The following is a 22,919-nucleotide window of genomic DNA, read 5'->3' as shown; positions in this document are numbered from 1 at the left end:
TGTATAAATGTGTATATTTATAGCTGATGTGAGGATATTAGATTATATGCTTATTTTACATAGAGATACGAATTGCGATAGAATATTAACCCTTTCGCGATATTGTTGCCATATGGCAACAGTAAGCTTTAAAAGGCCGTCAACACTCTCTTGTAAAAAATATCAACTTTTTTGTTACATATTTTCAAAAATTGAAGTTTAATGGTTAAACAGAAATAAAAAAAATAATAACCGCCCATTATATGTATATCGGTAATACAACATTTTTAAAGAAAGCCTTCTGGCATATAGCACTTCACTCTGAAATTTGTATTTTGCATTTTTAGATTTTTGAGGCATTTTGGGCAAATGTTTTCAACAATTTTTGAATAAAGTATATAGAAAAATGTTCAATCTGTCATTTGGCATATAAATATTTTTTCGCTCGCAGCTTTAAAAGCTGTGCTAATTTTTACAACTAAGCTTGCTGCCATATGGCAACAAATTTCTCGTAAGGTGTTAACTTGCATTAGATTGCAGAAGAAGTCTATTTGCGATTGAAACTGGTAGCAGAGAGACGTGTTGTTGTTTGCGGAATATTATTTTCAAATATGGCAAGAAAAATTAGCGACAGTGTTATAGAAAAGATTTTGGAGAATTTCGAGGACTCAGATCTCTCAGACTTTGAGAATTCGGAATCGGAAGAAATATTAGAGGATTTATTTGAGGCATTTGACAATAATGAAACTTTTATGATGGAGGAGCTTAGTCGTCCAGGTCCGTATGATATAAGCATTACAAATATCAACGGGGAATGTAATGACCAACTAGTTTTGGATGAAAATGGCTCTAGCTCAGAAGCTGGTACTTCGAACTATCAACCAAAACAAGTTAATGAATTTCGATGGAAAAAGACTTCGTGGGCTCCTCCTCAAGCTGAGTTTTCTGAGTGTTATTCAAGTGACGCTGTAAAACTTCCAGTACAGTACTTTTAGGAGTATTTTACTGTAGAATTTTTTGAAGAAGTAGTGCAGGCGACAAACCAAGCCTCTCTTTTAAAAGACGGTCGACCATTTAACTTAACGAAAGAAGAATTTTTTAAGTTTCTTGCTTTGGAGGTTATGATTGGGACGATTGGTTATCCCAGATTGTCTATGTACTGAACAGCGCCCACAGATATTCCGGCATTTCGTCAAAATATGACAAAGAATAGATTTCATTCCTTGCGAAACAACTTGAAGTTCACAACAAGTGATCCCCGCAATGACAAACTTTTCAGAATTCGTCCATTAATAAAAATCTTTACTAAAAAGTTGTATACTATCCCCAAAGAAGAGAATCTTTGTGTGGATGAAATGATGGTACCTTTCAAAGGAAAGACTGTCCTTAGACAATACATGCCTAAAAAGCCAATAAAATGGGGAATTAAATTATTTTGTCTATGCAGTTCAAATGGCATTTTGTATGACTTTGAAATATATCAAGGAAAAAATGCCGTTATTTCTGGACCAAAACTAGGGTTTTGCTCCGATATTGTAGTTTATCTCACAAGAACTATTCCCGAAAACAAAAACTTCAAGCTATTTTTTGACAACTATTTTTCTGCACTTAATTTGATACTGTACTTACAGAAAAAAGGTATTTGGAAATACCTAGACTTCCTTCTTTCATTGTATAGAATATCGATACGGTCAAGAAAATGTACACTTAAAATATTTGACCACTTTATTGACCTGGCCATATGCAACTCATGGCTGGAGTACAGAAAGGATCATCAGGGTAATAATAAAGGCCAAAAGCAGAAACACATGGATCTGCTTGAGTTCCGCAACGACATTGCTGATGGTCTGCTAGCGCAAGCAAATAAGGACGCATTTTCTCGCAAACGTGGACGGCCAGAAGTCTCTTTGAATGAAAACATCGACAGCCCATCAACTTCTCGAAAGAGATATGAAAGAGCACCATCAGTTTCTGTCCGATATGATGGAAATCAACATTGGTTGGAGACACTGAGAAAAAAAAAACAGATGCAAATTAAAAGGATGTTCAGGATTTTCCAGACACAAATGTTCAAAGTGTTCGGTTCACTTGTGTCTACCCAACGGAGATAGCGATTGCTTTAAGGATTATCACTGCAGCGACTAAATTCTTGGTAAGATACTTCTTTCCTTTGTATTATTTTAAGTAATTTTTATAGCTATAGTTTTCTATAATACTTTTTATGCTAATATTTTATGTTTTTAGTTTATATCCTTGTTCACTTTTTAATATGTATGTACGTGTATATTTATAGTATTGAATGGATTTTTTATTTGAAATATTTTATTATTGTTGGAACTTTAGTTTAGAAATCTTGATTTATAAATAAATTGAAATTTTGATGTCAAACCAAAATTTAATAAATGTACGAACCTTTATGCAAAAACCAAAAATAAACTGTTTTTCTTTACCATACAAAACATTTGTTGCCATATGGCAACATTAAAAAAAAGCGCTTAACAAAAAAAAATTAAAAAAAAAAATTATTTGTATTGTTATTGGTCCTAAAATAAATACTCAGACAAAAATTTGGATTTTTTGGATGGCGCAATAAAAAGATGTAGCGAAAGGGTTAACATTGGTGGCATTAATAAATTTAAGATGATCAGAAGGTTTAGTGTTAGTAAATAGAGCTGTCCTGATGTGTTGTGTCTCTGGGCAGTCATCGAGCAGGTGAGATACTGTGAGGTTGCAGTCGCCGCAAGAGGGACATGGTGGTGCAGAATCGCCGTTAAGTAGATGCGCGTGTGTGGTAATCGTGTGTCCATTTCTTAGCCTAACAAAATTTTTTATATTTTTGATTGGCAGGTTTACAGGAATGGTCGATCGTGCACTATCGGAGTTGCAGTTTTTATAGAAATGCTTGTATTTACTCCTGTTCTCTGTTTGCCATCTAACGTGCTGCTGTTTTTTGAAGAGTTTACGAATATCTGCATTTGTGAGGTAATCGAAAAGAAGAAGAGGTTCGGTGGCAGCTTCTTTGGCTCTTTTATCCGCAATCTCATTACCCCTAATGCCTGTATGTCCAGGTACCCACATTACTTTTACGGAGCTATAGTGAAGTAGATTTTGGCGGATTTTGTTTATGAGATGGCATTCGTTTGATGAATTAAGAAAGGCGTCTATTGAAGACTTACTGTCTGTGCATACGAGTATAATATGCTTGGCATCTTTACGAGAGGAGTACAGTACTGCTTCATGCAGAGCAGCTACTTCAGCTGTAAAAACTGAGCAGTATGTGGACAGAGCACCGACGGTAATGGTGGCACCAAGTGTGTTTGTGACAGCAAACGTTGTACTGGTATCAGATTTCGATCCATCGGTGTATATGATTTCCCAGCCCTCGTTGTATGGTTGTAAGGCTTCACGAAATATTTGCTGGTATTCGTGAGAACTGGTTTTATTTTTATAGTGATTCTGAACAACGGAAATGAATGAAGATCGAGGAATCATGAAAGGTGGATTACACACTGTTTTTACTAATGTTGGTGTCGATATTATGTCCATTACCTGTACTAGTGATAATGTAGATTTCTTCCTAGTTAGTGCGTGCATGGAGCAAAACAGAGTTAATTTGAGTGAATAACAGCTGATTCCGGCAAAGGAGAATCTTAGGTAATAGCATCATAGTATTGTACTCAGCCCTGTACGAGATATCAGCTAGACCCAAGAATGATAGAAAGAAGATTGCGCCCATCAGAGACTACGTGACGTCACGTTTTTCTAAGTTGTGCAGTATTGCCAACCATTTGCTCTTCGCAGTAAATTTAGTGTTTTTTTATACCGAAAATGTGAAAATTTTAAAGTTTTGTGTTTGCTTCTTTTTTTTAATTTAAAGCTACCGAAACTTTAAGTTAAAAAAAAAATTTATTATTATACAAAAGAAGGTTAAAAAAGGCCACTCTGAGAAGATTTTAGTGCTAATGAAAACTAGTTAAATAAAAAAAAATAAATAATTGGCGCGTACACTTCTGTTAGGTGTTTGGCCGAGCTCCTCCTCCTATTTGTGGTGTGCGTCTTGATGTTGTTCCACAAATGGAGGGACCTACAGTTTCAAGCCGATTCCGAACGGCAGATATTTTTATGAGGAGCTTTTTCATGGCAGAAATACACTCGGAGGTTTGCCATTGCCTGCCGAGGGGCGACCGCTATTAGAAAAATGTTTTTAAGGTTAGGCAAGAATATTAAATCTTCTTCCCTCAACTCTGCTTAAGATTGAAAACCTTTCTACACATTTTAAAAGGCCTTTGAATTTACTGAATGCGAATTAAAACCATAGAGGTGTAATCGTTTCTTCCGGTCATCAATCCTTAGTGAGACATAGGACATTAAGAGTTGTATTCATTGTAAAAATAAGCAACAAAATACCAGAAAATACTCAAGAAACCATACTGACATTTTTACAAAAAGAGTACCTTATCTAGTTACATAACCTCAAATATAGCAAATAAGTCCTTCCCTTAACAAAAGAGTCTCGCTTAGCAAAAAAAACTCATAAATTAAATTGTACATAAGCATTACACATTTATTTAAAAAAAACGCACATTTTAAAGACAATTTGTCACGCATACAAAGTTCTTTAAGTGATTCATTAAAAATTTGGTGTTTTATTTTCTTTAAATGGGCATTTTCGTGCGTTTTTATATCCAAAGCTAGGCAACACTGCAGTAGCGAGAGAGAGATTTGACTGCTGAAAGCAGAAGAACACACACAACAACTGCAATCGCGGACAATGCGACCAGATGTTAAAAACAGTAAAGCTAAATAAAACTGAGTGAATTATTAGCTAATTTTTAAAAAATGTATATTTTACAAAATTAAAGACATTACTTTTAATTAGAACAGGCTAGGAAAATGTCATGAAGAAAGAACTAAAACTCCGACACTAAAAACCCAAAAAAAATGCTAAATCAAGTTACGAAAATGGTAATCTGGCCATACTGGAGCTAAAATCACGTAACTCGTTGTCAAATTCGCTGAGAGCAAAGTAACGGGACCACGACTTCGATTACAACTGCTCTGACTGGTGACGTTGGGAACGCACGTATACTCCTTCTTGCGGCAGCATGGTATGGTGCATGTAAGAGTCTGATATGCGATTTAGCACAATTACCGTATATTGAAAGACCATAATCGATTTTTGAAAGTATTAGTGATTTGGTTATGCTTATAAGGGTATTGGTGTGAACAAAACAGTGTTTAGATGAGAGAAATTTAATTATATTTAGCCTAGATATTAGTTCTTACATACTGACAATGTTGCTTAAAGCTAAGTCTCTTATCAAATATTAATATCTTTAAGGTGTCAGAGTGGGGAATTTGAATGTTATGTAGGGAAAGGGGAGGAAAGGAGCATCTATGTTTCCTGCATATATAAAATGAGGAGCACTCATTAAGAGCAATGTTGGCACCAGAGATTTGGCTCCAATTGTTTACGCTCTTTAGGATTTCGATGAAGATTAGTTCAATCTGCCTCAAGTCAATGATCTTGGAGAAGATAAGGACATCGTCGGCGTAAATGACATGCTCTACGTTACTAAAAGGAGCAATTACTGAGCTTAGTTCGTTAAAAGCAATTGTGAACAGGGTAACCGAGAGTGGGAATCCTTGTGGTATTCCATTATAGAGATTGTGGATACTTGACTTGTGGTTATTAACTCTAACAATGAACTGACGATTTTGTAGAAAAGACTTTACAAAGTTATAGATTTTATTGCCGATCTTCCAAAGCTTTAGTTCTCTGAGTACAAGGTAAACCCCGATTCTGTCAAAAACTTTCTCAAAGTCTAAGCTCAATACAGAGACATGGTTTCCAGTTAAAAACGTGGAACGCTTCACGATTTTGCGTGTCATCTTTGCGCAGGGGCCATGCTAATCTTCTCTGTATCATTCCAATTTTAGCATATGTTCTGCCGAAGCAAGAACAGTGTAATATTTAAGTCTCCTATATCCGCAGGTGTACCAAAAAAATGGAAAGCCTAGATTTCTGAATCTTAGCCCGACGAGAGCAGGGCGGATTGAGTAAAAGTGCTGAGATGATTACACCTCATTCTCCAGACGGCTTCTGCAGGAAGGACTTGAAACAATCCCAAGTCTCGTCGCATGTATATCTAACGAACAATGCCCAAAAAATTCACGAGCTCCGGCTTTGTTAGCCCTAGAAGTCCCCTCGAGCGCTCCAGATCTACCAGTGGCCATAAGGATCTCGCGACTTTCCACGTTTGCGCTCTAGCCCAGCGCTCGCTGAGTTGACTCGAAGACTATCTTTTCACAAGCAGACCACAGGTTTTCAAGGGAACCTCAATCCTTTCATAACGCGGTGAAACCCCCTGTCTAGCCAGCTCATCAGCCCAGCGGTTTCCCATCATGCGATTGTGACCGTGAACACAAGTGAGCTTAATATCAAAGTACTCGGATGCAATCGAGAAGGAAATCAGGCATTGTATTATTTTTTAAGAGTTGTCGAAGCAAAGCAAACGAAGCGAACGGGTATTCGGCCAGCACCTCAACTCAACTCAGCGCAACATCTTTCTGCATAAGGTTTGTGAACTAAGAAGAAACTGCCAAAATATTCGTAGGGAAGATTTGTAAGCAAAAATGTCAAGTTATATTAAGTTAATGTAATCAATGAAGATAACGGATAATGGTAAGATTCTATCAAAAGGTAAACCATATGCAAGTAGTGCTCCGATTTTTTTTTTTAACTTAGGAAATACGAAATTTGAAATCGAAACCATTTTGAAAATCGAGGCAGTATTTTTTTTCAACATTTAACAGTTCCGACACTGTGAATTCGAGTTGTAGTAATTGCGGCAGTGTTATTTTTTTAAGAGATCGCACGCTTTTTGTCACAAAATGTCTAAAAAAGCGCGCCAGTCCTTTTTTGTCGTGATATGCGGCGCCAGCTCGAAAAACCAATTGACGCCAAGTCCTTTCCACCTGATCTCTCCAACGCAAAGGAGGCCTTCCTCTTCTTCTGCTACCACCAGTTGGGACCGCATCTAATACGTGCAAGGCCGCAGCGTTTGCATTTATTCGGACGACATGACCCAGCCAACGAAGCCGCTGGATCTTTAATCGCTGCACTATAATTACTAGGTTGTTCAATAAGTTTTGCCGTTCGATTAGAGGGCGTTGCTAATAGCCTAATTTTTTATTTTTATTTTTTTTTTGTCATCTTGGTACACTCTTCATATGAACGCATGTGAAGTTTCATTTCAATCTGTCAATTCATTCTCTGTTTAAGAACGATAAGCATCGACGAGTCACAGAATTTTCTACAATGAAAAAATTAAAGTATCGTGCGGTGATTGAATTTTTATTTTTTGAAGGTTTAAAAGCAACGAAAGTTTATGAACAAATGTTGCAAGTGTATAAGGACTTTTCGCCATTAATTAGTACAGTAGAAAAATGGGTTACTGAATTTAAATGTGGTCGTACAAGCCAAGGTCGTACATGCCTTGAAGACAATCCCCGTCAAGGGGTCCAAGAACAGCAACAACACCAGAAATCAGAGAAAAAATACCGGATATCGTATAGGAAAATCGTCAAGTGATTGAAAGAGATTTAGTAGAAGCCCTAGACATCTAGAATATAGTGGATTTTGTGCATCGATTCATCACTATGGATGAGACTTAGGTCTATCTTCATGATCCTAAATCAAAATAGGAGACTAAAGAGCGGTGTGAGCCTGGTTCTTCGGCTCCGAAACAAGTTCGTGTCCAGAAATCGGCCAAGACGGTGTTATCATCAGTTTTTTGGGATGCGAAAGGAATTTTGTTTGTGGATTGCAAACTGGTAAGACAATAAATTCTGAATATTATTGTAACTTTTAACCCAACTGAAGGAAAAAACTCATGAAAAAACATCCAGTTTGCGAAGGAAAAAAATTCACCAGATTTGCCCCCTAGCGACTTCCAACTGTTTCCAAACCTAAAAAAATGTAACCATAAAAACCGTTTTTCATCATATAATGAGGTCATAGCAGCTGTGGAAGCGTATTTTGCAACCCTCCCAGGTTCTCATTGGAACAAGTATATTAATGCTTAAATGGACTATACTGAAAAATAAAGTGTACTTCAAACCATAAAATTATGTTTTATCGAGAAACAAAATGCATTCAAAAACCTAGTGTTGAGTGCAGCGAACTCACGCTTACAAAACCATGTAGCTTAATAACAAATTATTATAAAAAAAATTTATTTTGTCACAACAAAAAATTTAATTTTGTTAAATTTTGTTATTAATTTTATCAAAAATTCTTTTATTACTGCAGTTATATTATGTTGCTGTCACAGTTGTAAACAACCGGAGAAAAAAGAAACAATATTCCATTTCCTTTGTGAATGCCCTGCCCTTTGGAAGGACAGAATGTTAACCCTGGGTAAACCGCTGTTCGAGAGTCTGGAATAGCTGTCTGGCTTAGATGTCAACAACCTGAACCGCACAGATTGGATATAGTCATGCTGAAAATAATTGGTAAACAAGTTGGTAACGAGGATGTGGCAACAAAATGGTGCGGAGGCGCTAGTTGGATTTTGGAAGAATCCCCGCTTAAACCAATCAACCAGCAGTTATGCCCTCATATTGTCAGCTATTACTGTTTAAAAAAAAATCAATTTTGTTTAATATTTTTTTTTTTTTTTGATTTTTTAGTTGATTTGACCAGTTTTTTAAATATTTTAATGTGCAAGAATCACCACTTAAACCAACCAACCAGCAGTTATGCCCTCATATTGTCAGCTATTACTGTTTAAAAAAAAAATCAATTTTGTTAAATTTTTTTTTTTATTTTTTAGTTGATTTGACCAGTTTTTTAAATATTTTAATGTGCATATGTGACAAAATTTTAATAGTTTTCGAGATATGGCTTTTTAAGTGGATGTGCGCTCTAAATCTCTATATGTGGTAGCTCCTGCTCGGTCGCTACGCAGTGTAGAACCGTACCCGAAAATTTTGCTTGTGGAAGAAAATTTGGAATTACATCATCTTCAACGTCATACTCAGATTCAGGATAAAATTCTGATGAAGGAATTACAATGTAATGCTAGAGGTCAAAATTAATGATTCGTTCCTCAATATTCTATGATTAAGGGGGTCTTCTGGTCTCCAGCGAAAAAAAAATCGATTTTTTTTTTGCATAATTTTGTTGTATATGTATGCGGGAATACGCCACAGAAAGGATTTTTTGAAAATCGCATTTTTTCACATTTTTCTGGGCACCGAAGTGTACCCTCCTCCGGCCGTTTTATCATAAACTTTATCTTTAAACGCGTTTCCCCGAAAATCGTGTTTTTTAAGCATTTTGGTCACACTTTTCATAGTAGTTATACTCCGATTTCAATGGTTTTGATCTTAAAAGGTTCGGAAAACTTACCGCTAAGTTTCCCCGTGTACGATTTTTGAAATTTTTTTTCATTCCATTTTTATAACCTTTTAAAGTTCAAAAAATTAGCAAAAAAAAATTTTTTTTGCAAATTGTTGCATAACTTTTGAAAAAAATTAAAAAAAAAAATCTGTCACGGGAAAACTTAACCAGGGCAACTCTGAAGACAACGCATATCTAATTCTTGCTTTCTGATTACCCAGGTGGAAAAACCGTGACCAAAATGGAGACGTGTTTCGTTTGGAGGTGGACGTCTTCAGCGCCATTTCAAGGTCGCGGGTGTTAATTTTTTTCAAAGTCAAAACCATTTTTTAAAAGCCAAGACATGTAACTTTAAAATAAAAAAAAAAAATTTTTAAATATTCACAGGATTTGTCACAATCAATCCCCAAAAAACCCCTTCATTTTAGGGCCTCGAGACCAGAAGACCCCCTTAAATGGCATTCATTCCGAATTAAGAATATTTTATTCCATCATCAAGCATAACTTAAGTTTATTTCTGCAAAAATGTTTACTCCAGATAAATAGTACCAACTTGAACTTGAAGTTTTTGAGTTCAAAAGCAAAACCAAACAAAACAAACCTTCAGTTACAAAAGAAAAATCTGATTATGCCAGCGAAATTTATTTCAAAGCCATCAACTGCTCAAAATGTAGGCCACTATAAAAGCGTGAAGTGGTTGACGAGCACCACATCAGACCCAATTCGACAAGCGTTCGTTAATCACGAAATCGTCAAGAAAATGAGCAACTCAAATAATAAAGCTTTAATCCACATTCTGCTTTGTTTGGCGGCAATTCAAAGTGTAAGTTTTTTTAGCATTTAGTTATAGAAAATTAAATCATTTTACTGTAATAAGAAAATAAAATTAATAAAAAACATCCATTTCTCTGCTTATTTCACAGCTCACTGCGCTCGATGCTGACCTATACAAACTGTCTGGCAAACGCAAACCTTTAGTAACACGCCAGGATCCTTCTGATTTGGATGATTACAAACGCATAAAACGCCAAGTGCCGCAGCCCATGCAGGAGTTCCAGGATTTCACAACATCTATGAAAGTCCAATGCGCTACAGAAATGGGTTTCAAGCCAAATGAGTATGAAAAATCGTTGCTTCACGAAGATCAACCAACACCAAAGGAGAAGTGCCTGATGGAGTGCATTTTGAAGCGCATGGAAGTGGTAAGTTGGCAGCAAGTTTTTTCAATTTTCATTTTAGGTAATAAATATATTTCGCTTTCAGATGGATAAGAACAACTCATTGTCGACGCCGGCAGTCGGGCGCATTGCGGACATAGTGAGTATAAGAAAGATTTTAATATTTGTTTGTATTTACAAATATATATTTTTTTATTCCAAATTACCTTTCAAGATTGGCAGCAACAATGCTTTGATTACATCGATCGCTATGGCATCAGCAGAGAATTGCAAGAAGCTCATAAATGCCGAGGACTCCTGCGAGCGGGCATACCAAATTAATAAATGCATTGCTAAAGAGATGAAGATGCGCAAAATTAAATTAATATATTAGGAAATGGGCAACTTAGGCAGTCGCACAAGAAGCCACAGCTAAATTTTTAATTGCAGCATTAAATTAGTTTAGGATTTATGCCGATGAGTTGAATTATTAAAATTTTTCTGTTTTTGGCTTGCACTATGAACTTCTATAAGAAAACAAAGCAAAAAAAAATATGTTGTTGAGTCTTCAGATTACACTTCTTAGTGCTGCACCTCAATTAAATAAATTAAATTAAATTATTTTATAATTGCAGTAGCGTACCCATATTGTCACCTATTATAGTTTACAAATATAGAATTATAACCAAACATACGACGCTTTATTTTTATTTTTTGTTTAAAAATTCATGCGCAATCTGAAGAATATCTTTTCAATGTTTTAAGCTTAAGGTCAGTGAAGTGATGAGCGTCGAACGAAAGAAGAGTAAGAACGAAAACTTTAATCGCGTTTTTCTCGAAATTTTTATTTTTTTCCTTACAAATTGGTAAGTGCAAAGCGGAATACGAGGGGTGCCTTTTATATTTCCGGATTAGAGAACAAAAACAAATTTTAATCATAGAAAATCACTTTATTGTTTTTCAAAATATTCTCCATGAAGATCTATACACTTTTGCATGCGTTTGAACCAATTGTCGAAGCACTTTTGCCACTCTGAATGAGGTACCTCCAAAACATGCATTCTGAATGCCGCAACCGCTTCTTCAGGTGTCGAAAAACGTTGACCTCTCAGTTTGCTTTTTACGTACGGGAATAAAAAGAAGTCATTCGGTGCCAAGTCAGGACTATACGGCGGATGACCCATTAATTCGATGTTTTGGGTGCTCAAAAATGCAGTTGTTTGAGCCGATGTGTGAGAGCTCGCATTGTCCTGGTGAAGAGTGATCCGTCTTTGGCGATTGGTTTTCCTAATTTCTTGGAAGACAACTGGCAAACAAATGGTTGTGTACCACTTAGAATTTACTGTTCTGCGTTGTTCTAGTGGTATGGTTGCGACATGTCCAGTTTTTCCGAAAAAACAAGCGACCATTTGCTTGGAAGTGCTTCGTGCGCGAACAACTTTTGTTGGATTTGGCTCATCTTGAAACACCCATACAGTCGACTGCTGTTTACTTTCGGGCTCATACGCGTAAATCCATGATTCATCACCTGTCACGATGTCCGATGTCATAGACGTGTTTCGAAGCCCCGCGATCGTATTTTTTGAGCGATTGAGCCTTTTTTTGAGCGATTGACAAATTGTGTGGGATCCAACGCACACAAATTTTTTTGACAGTCAAATGTTTATGCAATATTGAATGTATGCTGGTCCCACTAATGCCTAGGATTGTCTCAATCTCACGATAGGTCACATGACGATCTTGCAATCAGTTCGTCAATTCGCGCACAGCATCAATGGTTTTCGGAACAGCAACTGATTTTTGACGACCTTCACGAAATTCGTCTTGGAGTGAACTACGACCACGATTGAATTCACCATACCATCGATAAACACTGGTCCTTGATGAAGCTTCATCGCCAAAAAATGAATTAAGTTCATCCATGCAATGTTGCTGAGTCCATCCACGTCGAAAGTTGTAAAAAATAATCGCACGAAAATGTTCACGATTTAATTCCATTTTTGGACCGAGATGAATCTTTTAAGTTACTGTGGATATCGTAGGCGATGGAACGATGAGCAATGAAACGTGGCTGCAAAGGAAGAGGCAGGTCTCTCATGTGTGGAAATGTAGAAAGGGACTTGGCTTTACTAGATATTTCTAATTGACACCATTTAGCAAGAGAAAGTAGAAGAGAGAAATGCATTTCATAGATCAAAAAGACGTAGAACTCAGGGCAATGTTATTAACGTAGAGAGATTTTTGGATAACTTTTACACGGAAATTCTAAAAAAAAGGTGGCAGAAGCTTGACGAAAATCTGCTCAAATACTATAAATAATTTTTTACCATATAACTCTTTGACTGTATAAAATTCTTTTAGTTGCAAAATATGCTGTAATTGTTTAACTTTTATTAAAAGTAACAATTGTATTTAAAATTGGTTTGAAATTTTTTTCACTGCACGACCTTAGGTATTTCATATTCACGTGATTGCATTTCTTTCAGCATACACATTCCAAATACATGAGCCACTTCGCACCTGGAAACGAGATGTGCTTGTAAAAATTAAACCTGCTAGTAGTAGTTCTTCCCAACTTACTTCTCATCGATGCCCATTTCTTCGTTTTGTTCGTTACAGCCGTTTGAAATTTCGTTAAGCTCTTCCATTTTATCAGGATATGCCAATAGCATATAGCCCACCAGCTTACCGCTATTTACTTGCGTGCCACCATCTTTAAACTGTGTAACTCAAAATTGTAAAGTTTCCGGAATTTACTTAAAAAAGTTTCGTGCATAAACTTCATACCAATTCGAACTGATCCATTAGACAACGACGTAGACATTTCGTTGTATGCTGTGCGTCCTCCTTATTCAAGAAAAGCTCCTGCGCGTGTTCTGTCGAATGCAACAAAGGATGGTAAATAAAGAAACAAAACATGAAAACACAAACATTCTAATTTGCCTTATCTGATTTTTAGAACCTACCCAGCTCAGGCTTCGGGTCACAATTAATAGCGTATGGCTCAACGGCTTCAATCAATAATCCCATGGGCAAGTTCATCATTTCATCAGCCTGAAATGGAAACAAGAAAACTTTTTTATTCGAAATCAGTAGCATAGACAAAAATATGGCTTAGGACTTATAAAAATAAATATCACACACATTTTTGTACCCAACGCAGCAAGCACACCGGAGTATATATATGTATATTAGGGCGGGTCGATTTAAAAATCGCTCATTGCTCTGTGAAAATCGTATTCTAGGGATCAATATAAGAAACTTTGCCGAAGGAACCATACCTCTAAAACGAATTCTGATGTCCCCCAATTTGGGTCGAACTTTTGGGTAGGGGCAAATTTTGAAAAATCCCACTTTGACCCATTTAGAGTGCTCCAATCGAGTCCAAATGTATGACCGACCCCCACTTATTTATAATAATATCTATTTTTTCTCTTAAGAAATTTATTTAGTCAGAACATATGTAAATGAAAAAATTAATTTAAGTGAGTTATAGAAAAGAACCTAAAAAGTTCGACCCAAATTGGGGGACATCAGAATTCGTTTTAGAAGTATGGTTCCTTCGGCAAAGTTTCTTATATTGATCCCTAGAATATGATTTTCACAGAGCAATGGGCGATTTTTTTGACTCCCCACAAATCGACCCGGCCTAATATATATATATATATATGTATAATTGGCGCGTATACTCTTTTTGGGTGTTTGGCCGAGCTCCTCCTCCTATTTGTGGTGTGCCTCTTAATGTTGTTCCACAAATGGAGGAACCTGCAGTTTCAAGCCGACTCCGAACGGCAGATATTTTTATGAGGAGCTTTTTCATGGCAGAAATACACTCGGAGGTTTGCCATTACCTGCCGAGGGACGACCGCTATTAGAAAAATGTTTTTCTTAATTTTAATGTTTTCACCGAGATTCGAACCAACGTTCTCTCTGTGAATTCCACATGGTAGTCACGCACCAACCCATTCGGCTACGGCGGCACACCGGAGTAGGATAGTTAAATTTCTCAAATAATTGTTAATTTCTAAAAACTACCATATATTAAATTAAGAAATAAATAAAGATATTCATATTTATATACCAAAATGCTCAGACCGATGAGAGATATCGTTTTAGCCATTCCTGCGTATCCGTAAAATGACATCAGCATATAACTGTCACCATACAACTGTCATTTTGAAAAATGCAAAAATACAAAAGATCTGATGTCTCAGTGACTAACAAATAAATAAAAAACTTTCTAGTAAAGTTCTACAATATAAAAATTTATCTGAAAGAAATAATTGCCACTAATCAAACACTTTGCAAGTCCTTTAAAAAAAATGTGTACGGATATACAAATCGGACAGCAACGACACCCACCTCCTGTACTAGAATAATAGAGTTTTCAACTCAGTTAAAATTATGATATTTCCAAGAATTTTAAAGCAAGAAATAGCAACCGTCTGTTGACAATGGAACCCCAACATATCCGGAATTTATAACCAACCAAACACTATCGGCTCAGTAGCTTTCCTCACAAATTTGTAAGGAATGTTTTAAGTTCTCACAACAACATGAACGATGAAATAGAATCCTAATATCAATTTACATCAGCTCATTCTCCATCGGCTATCAGGACATCGGCGATCTTAAAAAAAAATAAATAATTGGCGTGTACACTTCTGTTAGGTGCTTGGCCGAGCTCCTCCTCCTAGTTGTGGAGCTTTTTCATGGCAGAAATACACTCGGAGGTTTGCCATTGCCTGCCGAAGGGCGACCGCTATTAGAAAAATGTTTTTGTTAATGTTGCTTTCACCGAGATTCGAACCAACGATCTCTCTGTGAATTCCGAATGGTAATCACGCACCAACCCATTCGGCTACGGCGGCCGTCGGTCTTAATGTGGCGTATAAAGTGCAAAATGAAGTGAGAATCCTGTATATGTAGGCTGGTTAATCACACATTACCCATAATTTACTATGAGTATAAGTCCAATTTTGAAAAAATCTGCGAAAAGAGACTCGAGGCACAAAATCTCTTTGTAGATTTTGGAACCACTTCCAACAGCAGGTCAAAAAATTGCTTATGCGAAAGTACTTTTAAGCCACTGTGTCTGAAACTGATATTCCTGCAAACGTGATGAGAAAGGAGGATGTAAAGGAACCTTGAACAATACTGTCGAAATGTCATAATTGTATCGTATCTGCCAAAGGCGTTGGATGCCACACGAGCCTACTGGATGACGGTATTTTTACCATGAGATTACTTCAGAGTACAGCTCTCGATTTTGTCCGCACACTTTCGAACAGTTTGAGAAAAAGAGCAAGGAGTACTCGCCCACGTTTTCGGAGCTTATTGCTTGAAAATTTTCGAGGATAAGTTGGAGCATATCGAGCTTTTTCGATCAATAGTTTTGATTACTTTGTTACTTTGACTTTTTTCCAGAAATTCTTTTAAGTATTACAAATTACTTTCACATTAACGTGATTGGAAAACTAAGGAAACGCTGATAAAAAAAATTGACAATTTTTGTTTTGATGCTCAAATTGTTTGAGCAGTTGGGTGATGAACGAGATTCTAGTTTCCCCGGTATCTGGAGCTCTACTTTAGAGTGAAGATCGGTAGGAAAATACTCTGGGATACGTAACTGAATCGCTCAGATATCATTTTAGCGTTTAAGACTATAAAATGGCTCGTGTTGGTATTATCGACCTCAGTCAACGAAAATTTTGCTCTACCTTGCTTGCTGTTTTGACAAGTTGGGTCCAGAGGTGATGTGAAAAGGTGGTTAGTATCGTACGAGGTGGACATAGGTAGGAGTTTAGTCAGTTACAGTATTCAGAATGTAATTGTGCCAGAGTGATGCGAATCTCTCGGGTTAGCTAAAGGTTTTTAACTGCAATAAGTGGTGACTGCACTCCAATTACGGCATTCAGAGGTCAGGAGTTTAAGAAGGTGGAAAATGTCTCCCCATTGGATGTCATTTAGCGTATTATCAGTTCGTTTTGTTCGGGATCTCATCTGAATAGTTAAAAAGGTGTCTCCTAATGTGCCTGGGAGGCGGCTCAGATTCTAGCAGGTGTCTACAAGGATGAAACCTTCGGTAGCACCCAAGTAGAAACTGTATGCGGAGCATTTTGAGGTGCTCCTTAACTGGCAGCATTGGGGCTTCATTATGTAGGTGCTGTAAAGGAGGCACCTGAAGGCATCTCGTTACTGTCCTGATTGCAGTGTTTTGGCATGTATGAAGCTTAGTCCACAGGGAACCCAAGTTCCAAGCAACCAGAGCGAACAGCCGTTTACGAGTGGCATGAACGCTAAAAAAAGATCGTGAGTCAATCGAGTTGACGAACGTCGAGGCAGGGCGTCGGCCTCGGAAACTGATGAAAAAAGTTAGAAAAGTGAAAGAAAAGTTGATCAAACCGCAAATTAACCAACAGAGAGTTGGCAAAGGATTTGAACAATGTGTTCAAGACATTGTATTTAGTTAATGATTTTGCCTTGCGCCGTGTTGCTGCAAAGTTCATGATTTCCTAGGCTTAATCAAACCCAACATGCATCAAAAGCATCATTACTAGAGATGAGCTCCGAATGAACCGATATAAAAAAAAACCACGTCATTTTCAGTCAAAAAGGAAAGCGGTGCCCACGGCCAGAAGTTAAGCAATTCGTGAAGCAATTCGATAAAAAAGAAAGAATTTGTGGATTTTGTCACCGTCGGTGGTACGTACAAGGTGGCGCAAAAGTAACCTTGCGATGTTTTTTGGCTGTAATTAAAAAAAAAAATGAAAAACTTTGATTCTTCTTGTGGATTATTTTTATTTGGTCTTTTAGTTTTTTTTTACATCAAGTCGAGAATATGATGTCATATAAATGGCCGCTGCCACAGTTGATTGCCATTTGAGCCCTTTTTATGGCATTTTCCATCACTTTGGCCAAAACTTCCAACGATAGGTCCTCACATTCCTGACGGATATTGTCTTTAAGAGCTGCAAGAGTCTGAGGCTTGTTGACATAAACCCGCGACTTCAAAAGGCCCCACAAAAAAAAGTTTGGAGCGGTCAAATCAGGCGATCTTGCAATTCGCCAAAACGGGAGATTAGGCGCCCGGGAAATGCATCCTTCAGCATATCGGTTGTGGCACGTGCAGTGTGTGCCGTTGCACCATCCTGTTGGAACCACATATTTTCCAATCCCAATTCATCAAGTTGCGGCAAAAAGAACTCTTTGATCATTGCTCTGTAGCGCTCACCATTCACAGTAACCGTTTGGCCCGCGACGTCTTCGAAGAAAAAAGGTCCGATGACTCCTCCAGCGAAAACAGCACACCATACAGTAACTTTGAGCGGGTGTAATGGCTCTTCGTGGGTTACACGCGGATTTTCAGTGCCCCAGAAACGTAAATTTTGCTTATTTACGTACCCGCTAAGATGGAAATGGGCCTCATCACTCATGATTATTTTTGATGAAAAATCATCTTCCTCTTGGTGGTGATTAAGGATGGCTTGAGCGTATGTTAGACGCGATTGGGGGTCAGCAGCTAACAGCTGATGCACCGTCTGGACTTTGTACGGAAACATCTTCAAATCTTGTACCGAAATTCGCTGTAAAGACCGTCGACTGATACCCATTTGCGTGGCACGTCGTCTGGTCGATGTCGACGGCGCTTCCATGACATCCTCGGCTACAGCAGCAATATTCTCTGCAGAACGGCTACTCCGGGGTCTGCCACGCCTGGCAGCATCTCGTGTGTGCCAGTCTCTTCGAGGCGAGCGGCTAAACGTCGCAGTGTTTCACCAGTAGGCATTGGATGGCGAGGAAATCTGGGACGAAATTCACGTTGTGCCAAAGTCACCGACCGATTATTGGTCAAATAAATAGTCAACAATATTCCGTGTTCTGGAGCAGTGTAGCGTAGCATTGTTTATTAACGTGTATTTCGCATGTGTTTACTACACAAATGTCAAAACAGAACTGACATTAGGGGCCAATCGCAAAATGTATAGCATTTTCTGATAGGAGGATTACTTTAGCGCCACCTGTTATAATAGGTAGAGTGTAGCGAATAAAAGTCAAGGTGGTTTGGTCATCTTGCACCCTCTTTCCCTCAAAATATTCCATGCGTCACGCGCTTATGTAGATAGGATCCGTTCCGTATCGGAAAAGCAAATAAAGGGTTTGACTTCACTTAGCCTTTCTAAGTGGCGCCGGTTAACACGTTTATACTCTTAGGTCGTTAAATATAAAAAAACAATACTTAACACCCTGTATACATCACCTAACTAAGCCACCAAAGTTTTGCCCAGTTTTAGCAATTTGCTTTTGGGTACTTATTTTTTATATTTTTTATAAATGTGTAACTCAAAATATAAGAAAAATACCATATAAAGCCAGCTTTCAAATTTGTACGAAAATTATAAAAATTCAACCGTTTTATTCGGAATTTTTAGAAAAACTGTAAGGAGGCAGTTATGCCATCATCATTGTTCGCGTGACGGTCCACGTTAAACCTTGACCTCCCTCAATAACTTCGACCAAGGCTCTCGATTCTTTGCAGACATCCTCCAGTTTTTTAGTGCAAAGATCTTGACGTCGTCATTAACTGTATCAATCCAGGTTTTCCTTGGGCGACCCGTTTTAAAAGGCACAGACAGCTTAATATTGTAGATCTTTTTGCAATTTCGTTTGCGTCCATCCTCAGAACATGTTTAGCCCACTTAAGACGCTGGAGCTCAGCTAGGCATTCAACGTTATAAGAAAGGCCAAACTAAAGTTTTCAAAGCAGACAGCAATGAAAATGAGGGTGAACTATTGTAGATGAAGTCGACAGCTAGAAAAGCTTGGCCTAGCTGAAGACGAAAACAAACCCGATGCCTAGAGCCACACAGCTGAATCTGCAACACTCGAAATATGCTACAGAGAACTTGGATGTCTGCCTCAGGTAAAGGAAGGTCGACATCAGATTTATACAGGAACCCTGGGTCAGAGACAATGAGGTTAAAGGGTTCCAAGACAACAACAACAGCAACATATTCTACAGTCAAGCAGAGGGTAAGGCCCCGTCATGCATCATCACTAAAAAACACTTAAAAGCGTTTCTGTGTTCTAATTTTGGGACTTACTGTGATGAAAGCGCAGCTGCAGAAATCGGCAATATACCTGGGATCGGTGTATATGCCACATGATAAACCGGCGCCGTCAGACGAAGTGGCTCGATTCCTATCAACATTAAACAACACAGATAAACTGTTGATGCGGTGCGACGCAAACGCCAGAAACGAGCTCTGGGGCAGTTCAGAGACGAATGAAAGAGGTGAGTGACTACCCCAACCTTCACTTTTCTGAGCTCGGCAAATTTTCCAGGCTGAGAAGAGGTCTTAGACGTTACCCTATGCACAAACAATAATTCCCAAATAGTCACAAATGGGAGAGTATCCGATAAGAAATCCTTTTCGGACCACCGTTGGATTCTCTTCGATATCAATCTTAAACTTGAGAAACCGACTCGATATAGAAACCCTACAAGAACAAACTGGCACATATTCCGTAGAGTAACCCAGTCTAAACTTCAACCCATAAATAAAACCATAACGTCAAGGAAAGACTTAGATGAGAAAGTAGGAGCTTTCGAAGCTTCGCTGATGAAGGGCTTGAAGCTTCATGTCCCGCCACATATTGCAAAACAACCTATCCTATCTGGTGGAATGAAGATTTAAGTCAACTCAGGAAAATGTCAAGACAAATCTTCAATATCTGCTACAAATACAAGTACTTCAAACCCTACAAAGATTGCCTTAGGGAATACAAGAAAGCAATCAAAGAGGCTCGGACAGAGACTTGGAGAGATTTTTGTAGTTCCATCGAATCAACCAAAGATACGGCCAGAATAGCTAAACTTTTATCCAAAGAACACTCCTGCCCTTCCTTCTTGAAGAAAGATAACGGAGAATGAACAAAATCCTCGGCCGACACACTAGAATATCTTATAAATACACATTTCCTAGGTAACACAGAATATATTGAGAACAATAGTAACAGTGTTCAAACATCCAACCTGTCATCCAATGCAATCAATCACATCGTATCCCAAGAGAGAATATTATGGGCGATGAAAAACTTTAAACGATATAAGCAGCCGGTCCAGATGGGATATTCCCAGCCATGCTGTGGGACACTCGAGAAACGACGATTCCTTGGCTGGAGGTCTTCTTCAGAAAAAGCCTTATTCCAAAAAGCTGGAGGAGGGTTAAGGTGATCTTTATCCCCAAAGCTGGCAGACGCGGTTATGATACAGCGAAAAATTTCAGACCCATCAGCCTATCCTCCTTTATCCTCAAAACTCTCGAGCGATTGTTGAATGTATATCTCAGGGAAAGTATTACAGACACAACGATTTCACCATCTCAACATGCCTACCTCAAAGGAAAATCCACAGAGACAGCTCTTCATGAGGTTGTAAGTACGATTGAGAGGAGCATAGAATACAAACAATACTCACTAGTCGCTTTTCTCGACATAGAGGTGGCGTTCAACAATGTTAGCACAAGATCCATAATCGACAGACATAGTCTCAGCGAATGGATAGAGAACATGCTTAAAACAAGAACAATCATCGGTGAGGTAGGCAGTAGCACGATAAAACGCTCTGTCAATCCCTCAGGGAGGAGTCTTATACCCTCTGCTGTGGTTACTAGTTGTCAATATCCTTACCAAATTCAACCGAAAGGGTATTAAAGTAGTGGCGTACGCAGACGACATAGTGCTCTACAAGGAAGTTGATGCAAGAGTAGCTATCTTCTCAGGCAGTCAAGCAGCTATAGAGGCCATAGACTCCAACTCCGTTTCATCCAAACTGGTCCTACAGTGTAGAGAGGAGCTGGAATTGCTTAGTCATTGGCTTGAAATCACTCTGATATGGGTTCCCGGTCATAGGAACATACAGGGTAATGAGATAGCGGATGAGCTAGCAAGAAAAGGTGCGACCCTAGACTTAGCAAAGGCGGTGGCAGTCTCCACCCCCACTGAACACATTAAAAGCATCCATTGCTTCACACTATCATGTTTTAGCCGAAAGAAGATGGCAGCAACTAACTACATGCACTACAACAAAAAGCACATGGCCATCATACAAAACCCAAAGGACGAATCACCTGTTCGGATGTTCTCGACCAAACATCTCACGCATCGTTGCAGTGTCAGGTCATTGGAAAGTAGTGGAGCATGCAGCCAGACTTAACCTCCACGTGCCTACGTGCCAGTCTGCAGGGATTTCTTCACTGCGCCAGATGGTTCTTATTTGGGAATGAAGAGCATTGTTTGCTCCTTGCTCTTTCCTTACTCTCCCCTACTCCTTCTTTGAGTAATTCTGCGCTTATGCCATCGTTTCGAAATTCTTTGTAATTCTTTTGCTTCATAATTGCACGGTAAATTCCATCCGAAGTGGGTTAAGACGTCAATTGTATTGTCATAGTAGTAGTAGGCTATATTAAATTATTGTTTTGCGCAATTCCTCCATGTAAAGAAAATTTCCTGCATTCGTTATATGGAGGAAATGCGCAACAACGTCGAGCAATGAAATTATCAAACATCAAGGAGACTTTTGTCTTGCAACTTATGGTTGCACTTTAAATAAAAAAATATAATTAAAATTTTTTTAATTTCTGTAAAAATTTCAAAGGTAGATTTATGTGACATTTCTTATATAATCAGCCAGATTTTTATAAAAAAATTATAAACAAACGAAAAATAGCAAACACTTTTCAAAATGTTGCTGGCTTAATTATTTGAGTACAACAGTTAATTATGATACACATTTTGTTGAAATCCTTTAGTTGACTAGTACTACAAAAATTTCCGCTGAACTTATGAAATTCGTTGCCCCAGAAGTTCGGCATTTTTTCACAGAATAAATTAAAATTAGAATTATTTTATATAACACACCAGAACGTCTCCCGTGAATATTAGCAAAATCGTTCCCGTAAAAATTCGTACTGTCTGCAACATTTTCATTTCAATTACATTAATTACACGAATGCAGCGAAATGAGACTGGCATTCACTAGATATTGCACTGCATTTTATTTAAATTTCAACTAAAAATTTGCATGCTTCCATATATTATGAATATTATTATCGAATGCGCCGGATATTGTTCTTCATTAAAATTTATCGAACAGCAATCTAAATCTGAAATACAATTAGTGGGAAGATTTTTTTGTCTTCACAGTGACTGGAAAGCGACACATGGCAAGTTTCCAAGGTACATAACATGTGTGTGACTAATTAATTAAAACACATTTTTTTGCCAAAATTCGTTTTTATTCATCAACATAGTCCCCTTTTAGGGAGATACAATCATTCCAACGCTTTTCCAATCTTTCGATACCGCCTTTGTAA

The 22,919-nt window shown here is 37.9% G+C and overlaps 2 protein-coding genes and 1 non-coding gene across 3 annotated transcripts; 1 reads left to right on the top strand and 2 right to left on the bottom strand.

The window, feature by feature from the left end:
- Nucleotides 1-5,836: 5,836 nt before the first annotated feature.
- Nucleotides 5,837-5,943, bottom strand: LOC129239945 (U6 spliceosomal RNA). Its single transcript, XR_008581982.1, has one exon. It is a non-coding gene; the product is annotated as a U6 spliceosomal RNA (small nuclear RNA).
- Nucleotides 5,944-9,998: 4,055 nt separating this feature from the next.
- On the top strand, nt 9,999-11,236 carry LOC129237856 (general odorant-binding protein 19d). Its single transcript, XM_054872815.1, has 4 exons — nt 9,999-10,208; nt 10,309-10,587; nt 10,649-10,702; nt 10,778-11,236. The coding sequence occupies exons 1-4, from the start codon at nt 10,014-10,016 to the stop codon at nt 10,934-10,936; spliced, it is 687 nt and encodes a 228-aa protein (XP_054728790.1). The 5' UTR covers nt 9,999-10,013; the 3' UTR covers nt 10,937-11,236.
- Nucleotides 11,237-12,911: 1,675 nt separating this feature from the next.
- LOC129238695 (uncharacterized) lies at nt 12,912-22,600 on the bottom strand. The gene is made up of 5 exons (XM_054873811.1): nt 22,465-22,600; nt 13,509-13,596; nt 13,330-13,418; nt 13,123-13,262; nt 12,912-13,062 (listed from the first exon to the last, which is right to left on the bottom strand). The coding sequence occupies exons 1-5, from the start codon at nt 22,576-22,578 to the stop codon at nt 12,978-12,980; spliced, it is 516 nt and encodes a 171-aa protein (XP_054729786.1). The 5' UTR covers nt 22,579-22,600; the 3' UTR covers nt 12,912-12,977.
- Between the last annotated feature and the right edge of the window lie 319 nt (nt 22,601-22,919).

The sequence above is a fragment of the Anastrepha obliqua genome, chromosome 2 (assembly GCF_027943255.1).
Source record: "Anastrepha obliqua isolate idAnaObli1 chromosome 2, idAnaObli1_1.0, whole genome shotgun sequence".
In the NCBI taxonomy this organism is placed as follows: Eukaryota; Metazoa; Arthropoda; class Insecta; order Diptera; family Tephritidae; genus Anastrepha; species Anastrepha obliqua.
Note: the sequence above shows the minus strand (reverse complement) of the source record. Positions and strands in the feature narration are given on the sequence as shown.